Genomic DNA, 7,112 nt, shown 5'->3' on the forward strand with positions numbered 1-7,112 from the left:
CTTGTTTATTTTCTCCTTCAAAAAGCAATTTCTTTTCATTGATGCTGTAACCAGAGAAGGAGGTATAGACGAGAGTAATGCATTGACACCTCCACCAATGCCTAGAACATCATAGATGCTTCAGATATGCATGGCATAGACTTGCCCAGTATTATAGTACCAGGACACAGAAGTCTGAGTTTCTTCTCCGTATTAGAGAGAATTCAAACCTGTACCTATATGCAGTTTGCTTCATCAGTTACTCTGTCATAATATAAAAAAGGGGCTAGTCTCTCATGCATAAACTTTCTAACTGTTAAAATTGATTTCACCAGAAAATAAGCAAGTTATTCCAATAAATGCAGCACTGTCCTTGAAATGAGGAACTGGTACATGCCTGGGCCATTTAAAGTATTTTTCTTAGAAAACATATGCAATGAGCCTTTGGAGTCTTTATTCTTTTCAACTGCATCCATACAAGCATTCATGATGTCTACTTTCATATACTGTACACTGAAATAACGTTAAAGAATTGCTTTCATTCAGGACACTTGGCTACAAATGAAAATCACAAACCCTGATCATGATCATGACCAATTTTCATATGTCACGTAGCCCAGTATCCTGTCTCCAATAGCAAGCAAATAATGGATGCTCTACAAAGAGTAGGACAGCAAAAATATGTCATGACACTTTCAGAAATATATTACTAGCATAGCAAATCTGAGCAAGAGATAGCAATTTTTTATGGAACAAGTATAAGCGGATTTATCTTACACGAATTTTCCACTTGTTCTTAAAATACATGTAAAATTTCAACAACCTCAACATCCTGAAACAATTAATTCAGTATTTAATTATGTGCTGTGTGAAGTATCCCCTCTTTCTGTTTCCTTGGAATGTTTTTGACGACTGCCAGTTCCAGTATTAAGAGAAAAAATGAACCGGTGTGCCTTACCCTCCTTTTCCAGGTCTCTCCCAGTTTTGTAAATTTGCGCCATATATCTCTTTATATACTTACAGGTCTTCCTGATGCATTCCAAATTCCTTTGGATTTTAATAGGGACATGATATTTTCTGTTATGTTCTCTGTTCCTTTGTTAGTAATTTTTCTTCTTTTTCCACGACTAATGACTAACAAGCCAACTTTTTCTTAGAGGTATTTGCCATAATTTAATAAGTATTCAAAGTTCAGAATCTATTGTTACATATATAAAACAAGAAATGTTTTCCGCATGCATATCAGTTTGCATACATCAACAGTGGATTTCACTTTCCATTTTATTATCTTGTAACTCAGTGCAGATAACTTTCAGAAATTCCCAATTTGTTGGCTATTCTTTTTTATTAGTCTGAACAACTTAATATTAGCAAACATTTGTCATTTTTCCAACTGTAACTCACCATTTGCATACCACAATTTTGATTTCTGGGACACCCGACAACAGTCCATGTGGCTCTCTGATGTGAAAATTTGCCATTTATCCTTCTTTCCCTCTCTCCATTCATTATGTGTTTTCTCCAATGACTCTTGGACTCTGCCTTTGTAGAAAAACACCCAAGCCCTGTGGCTTATTTGGCACTTCAGGAACCCTGCATTTGTTGCTAGTACATTGCTTTCTACAGAACCAAAAATCATAATTTTCTCTATGTGCCATTTTGCAGTTGACCCATTTTCTTACACAGATGTGTATGAATCCTTTTGAGCTGAAGTGATCTTGCACTTAGGTTTCCTTCAGAGGTTCTGAGAAGAGTGCTTTCCTCCATGGCCAGTGCCAGTGACCACACTGCATAAGCACCAGTTCTTTAAACAAAAGAATTACATACTTAAGTATGTCCAGGATAGAGACTTGTCAGCAGTAAGCTTTTTTGTCTTTAGTGTGAGATGTCTGAAATAAAACCTGGTTTATCTAACTAAAGCTGGTTAATCTAATCATATATCCAAACAAACAAACAAGCAAGCAAGCAAACAAACAAACAAACAAAAAGCCAAGGTGAAACTTTACAACTTTACTTTCCAAAACCAAAACTATTACAGATTTCAAGCTCCTACAGGATGTTTTAAAATAAAGTCTTAAAATAAAAAGGAAAATCCAATCCCTGGGAGCAGCAGCAAAATTCCAAGCAGATTTGCCATGTCAATTTCTGTCCAGAGAGACTTCAGGATTGGATCAATGGAGTCCAGATTTTCATTTATGACACTGGTGGTTATACTGTAGCAGGTATCACTGAGATCAGAACATAGCCACTGAAACATTGCTGTCACATTTAGACCATAAACCACACTAATTTTAAGAGCCTTCCGGCATTTCTTTTCTATCTTGAGTTGCACACTCTATAGGTTTAAAATACACTAAGCAATGCTTTGTTTAGGAATAGTTCCTCGTAAGTAGAAATAACAATCAGTATATTACCTAGCCAAAATAAATCAGAAGCATAGTGGGGTGGGATCTATGCCTTTTCTAGTCCTCCATTCCTCTAACACTAACTTTTACTTCACTGCCTTTGGTAGCATGATGATATGAAGAGTAAGCTTGCTTGTCCTGCTTCCATCCATTTCTTCTGTTTACAACCACCCTGACTGCATCCATTCAGTAAAGACTGAGCTGTGCTTTCTCTGTAGAACACATGAGCACTTTAATCTGAAGGCAAGATGTTTCTGCATGAGGTGTACTGTTATAGCAGACAGACAAAATCTAGTAGTTACCACAAGACTGTTGTCCTGTTTCATTTGACAAGTGAAAAATATTACCCTTCACCAGTTTACACCTGCTTTTCAGATTGGAGGAAAGGGTACTATTTCATCTCTCTGCATCTTTTACCATCACCTGGTTTTAAACAGCGTTAGGATTGGATTTGTTTGTATATTGAGACTTTTGGTTATTGGTGCAAAATTTGTGTAGCATTGCAAAGGCTATGTTTAGAGATGAAGTAATTAAGAATAAAGAAAAATAAGCGTATAAACAAGTTAGAAAATTCTAATCAAATAGTAAAGTTTCCCTTCCCCTCTGACAGTCTCAAATTAGCAGGTTCCAACCCTCTGTAATCTTCATTGTACTAGCTACAGAAAATAACCCCTTCTTTTGACCGTACAAAGTGTAGGCCACTAACTCGGGAGGCACACTAAGCCCTCTGGGCGAGTGAACTGTGGCCCAAATTCCCACTCCCCAAAGCTCCAACGGTGAGGAAAACCTACTGCACACAGCGCCCGTGTAAGCAAATCGCTGCGTATCCCACAAAATCGCTGGGTACCTTACCGTCCCCGTGCGTCCCTCCGGGCGATGGGCGAGGGCCCGGCCCTTGGCCCCGCCTCGCCTCCAACCAGAGACCTTCTCCCGTCGCGATAGCCCCTGCGCCAGGGGTTGTTGTCACGACAGCTGCCCCTACTGCCCGGCCACCGCCCGCCCCGAACCGGGGACGAAAAGCGGCGGGGATCTCCTGTTAGTGCCCACAGCAGTACCCAGATACCCAAACTGGCCTCCTCACATCAAAAAAAGTTTTCCAGCTATGAAATTTAGACGATCCAGAATCTTAAACTAACCAGAATCCTCTGAATAATTCCCAGGAGGATTACTTCTGCTGCTTCGGGTTCCTCATCACTTTTGCCCATTAGACCGATGTGAGGGGAAAACTTCGATTCCTTCCTTGGAGCACTACAGAGCAGTCAGATCAAGAACAGTTGAATATGTTTAGGTACATATAGAACTAATATAGAACTTGTATTATTCATGGTATTTTGGAGGGCTGCTTTCTCTATAAGCAACTTGGTTTTAGCAGCAGAAATATCTATTTGTATTCCTGTCTAAGACGGAAGACAGAAAGAACATGTGAAGCACTTTTTCTTTTCCTTTGTCTTATTTTTTAATAATTTGTTTTGGTTCAGTATATCTGGTTGCAACACTTTGGAGTTAATTCCCCTTCCAGACCTATTCACAAATCGTGATACCGACCGGTGTCTCATTAGCACAACAGTATTAATAATATTTTTTCAGCGCTAGGAATTCCATAATTGATGAAATTTAGGTGAAAAGACGCCTCCTCCCCCCCTCCATACCCCTGCCAGAGCAGAGGGCACAACTGGAAATTCAGTTGTTGAATTTCAAGTGGTCAAACATAACCCACGAAAGTGTACGGGGAAAACCTCTGAGATCCGGCTCTTGAGGTCAAAGAGGTTTGCTTTTCATAGCAAGTTTCTGTGTTTAGAGGTCCACTAAGAAGGGCCAACCTGTCACACAGTACCTATCCCCAAGGCCGGGGACAGCGACCTGGCATCTCGGACCACGGTAAGTGCGAGGCGTGAGGGGATAATACTCAGAAAGAGGATCGGATCCAGCACCCACTGAAACCAGTGGCAAAACTAACCTGCCTTCGTCATCCTGATATCGGGATCCGAGCTGGTGCCCTCTCCTCATTCCGAGCGCCAGGGTTTTGCCTGTGAGTTGCGGGCAGCGGCGAGTCAAAGTGCCTCGGTAGCAGGTGATTTAGCTGTAAAAGTTTTCTTTCCCTTTTCTCCCCTTGTCTTGCCGCGGAGAAAACTTGTGGGTGCTTCTGTAAGTTTGCTCTGACGGAGCGCAAACTTGTGCTGCGAACATAGGTTCCTTAACCAATGTGAAAGGCAAGCATTTTAAATATCAGTACCAGCAAAAGCAATTGGCTTTAGCGAGCATTGGTGTACAGCAGGGCAGACAGGATACGACAGCAATCACTCACAAACCAGCCGGGACTCATCAGCTAGTGTGTCGCTCTCTGACTTCTGGTGCCTCTGCTTGCACAGACCTCTCGTGTGTTGGAAGCCTGTTTTCATTAAAGTGCTTTGCCCAAATAATTTTAAGATTTTTTTCATTGTCTTTCTACACTTTTCGCCACCTCCTTCACTCTCCGCCCCCACCTCCACCCGCAGGTTTTTGTGCTCACACTCCAAGGAAGAAACGCCGAGCAACACATATAAAATAGTAGTGTCTGTAAGCGGTGAAAGGTGATCTGAAAAGCACAATCTACGAATCGCCGGGCTGGTTTTATTTTAATGAGAAACTAGGGAATTTGGACACTCACACATATCTCGAGAGGCCAGGTCACGCTTCAGTCCCTTCTAAGGTACTACAGAACAGACTATAAAAGTGGGAAGGGGAAGTGATCGTTAGTTAAAGGAACCCTTCGCCATCAGTGCCGTTGTCACTTAAATTCCTACTACTTAGTCGAGCTATTTAAAGCTTATTCTTTAAAAGCGAGCATTACACGACCTGGACCCCGCAGCTCGCCAGGGTCCAAGGCTTTACCCATCTCTTTCGGAGCAAGATCTACAGGACGGTGGGGCAGAGTTCTCCCGTCCGTTGTGGAAGAGGGAGAAGCAGATTTCAGCAAGGGGTTTATTCTTCTGCTCCCCCCAGCCGCCGGCAGACTGCAACCCCTCTCCCATGGAGCACGAATTTTGTGGGACTCCCGAGATGGCCGTCCCTGGAGAGGGACTCAGGGAGCCCAGGCTACACGGCTTGAGGCTGGCGGCGTGTCGAGGAGACCTTCCCTCTCTGCCCGAGCCAGCTCCTCTGGCCCCAGCTGTGATTTTTCACACCACCTCTCCGCCACTAATGACATTTAACGACGGACGATAAAAGCTCTTACCTGCGACCTGGTTCTCAAATAATCTGATTGTACACGATAAAAATACAGACACCAGCATGGATATACTCGTAAGATCGGTTGGGTTTCCGTGCCGCATGCATACCCTGGACCCCCGCGTCCTCTCCCCCGGGAGCCTGGGGGCCTCTCTCCCCCGCGACCCCCTCCTCTTTAGGAGTGCACCAGGACGGAGTGGAGGGAGCCCTTCCCCTCGGGGTTGTTGCTCGCGGCCTGTTCCAGTAGCGAAGCAGCGGCTGGGGAAGCAGCAGGGCAGATCTGCGAGGCAGAGACCGTCAGAGCAGGGATGGCCGAGGCAGCGGGCATTGCCGGTGCCGGCTTGATGGGCACCGGGACAGCCGGCATGGTCTGTGCGGGCGGGTGGCAGAGCGCCTTCATGGGCACGCCGAAGGATCCGTAGTCAGGCGACACGGGCACACCGGTCACGGTGTCCATCACCCCCACGTGTGGCCACACGGAGCTCACCACGCCGCTGAGCTGGCTGGGAACGGGGTAGCCCAGGTGGTGCATCACCGAGGCCAGCGGCAGCCCGCCGGCCTGCAGTACACTCTTGTAATCTCTGCCGATGATGTTCTCGATGGCGAAGGGATGCTTGAAGCCCGAGGGCTGGCTGCTCCCGTAGGGCGAGAACTGCGGTAGCCTCCCCACCGCGGCAGCGGCCGCTGCGGCGGCCACGGCCGCCTCGGAGCTCGCCAGCCCCGGCACCTTGCCCGAGGGAGGCGGCGGTGGCGGCGGGTGCGGATGGAAGTAGTGCACCATGTGCGGGGTGGGCCCCGGCGGCTTGCCGGGACCGCCGCCCCCCGCCCCGCCACCGCCGCCGCCACTGCCACCGGGCAGGTGATGCTCGGGGCGCAGGACCTTGAAGCGCTTGCGGCGGCGGAGGAAGCTGCCGTTCTCAAACATGTCCCCACAGTCTGGATGCAGCGCCCAAAAGCTGCCCTTGCCCGGCTGGTCGGGTCTCCGCGGGATCTTGATAAAGCAGTCGTTGAAGGAGAGGTTGTGGCGGAGGGAGTTCTGCCAGCGCTGGGTGTGCTCCCGGTAGTAGGGGAACCGTTCCATAATGAACTTGTAGATGTCGCTCAGGGGCAGCATCTTCTCGGCCGAGTGCTGGATGGCCATAGCCGTTAGGGAGATGTAAGAGTAGGGCGGCTTTTGGTCGCTGTACGAACTCTTCCCCGGCCTGGGCATTGCCGCCCCACCACAGTCCTCCCGCGGCCGCAGGATCTCACCGCGCCGCGCCGGGTACCACTCAGTGCCGCCCACGGCGGGCTCGGGATGCCGGGAACGCCGCTGCTCTGCCCCGCCACCGTTTCTACATCCTGGGCACCACCTCCCCGGGCCACAGGCGACAGTGACCGCCCCGCAACCCGCCGGCGGGCTCCGCGCACGGCTCCCTCCAGCAGCCTCACCCCGCGGGATGCGCCACCCCGCTGCCTGCGAGAGACACAGCTGCCGCTCAGGTCGCGGAGCCTCAGGGGCTACGGGGCCGATCCAGGTCC

At 47.9% G+C, this 7,112-nt stretch overlaps 1 protein-coding gene across 1 annotated transcript; it reads right to left on the reverse strand.

The window, feature by feature from the left end:
• Positions 1-5,766: 5,766 nt before the first annotated feature.
• FOXB2 (forkhead box B2) lies at positions 5,767-6,801 on the reverse strand. The gene has a single exon (XM_027910242.1). The coding sequence runs from the start codon at positions 6,799-6,801 to the stop codon at positions 5,767-5,769; it is 1,035 nt and encodes a 344-aa protein (XP_027766043.1).
• Positions 6,802-7,112: the final 311 nt, after the last annotated feature.

The sequence above is a fragment of the Empidonax traillii genome, unplaced genomic scaffold (assembly GCF_003031625.1).
Source record: "Empidonax traillii isolate 1590-97213 ecotype Southwest subspecies unplaced genomic scaffold, ASM303162v1 scaffold28:size2823434, whole genome shotgun sequence".
NCBI classification, from domain to species: domain Eukaryota; kingdom Metazoa; phylum Chordata; class Aves; order Passeriformes; family Tyrannidae; genus Empidonax; species Empidonax traillii.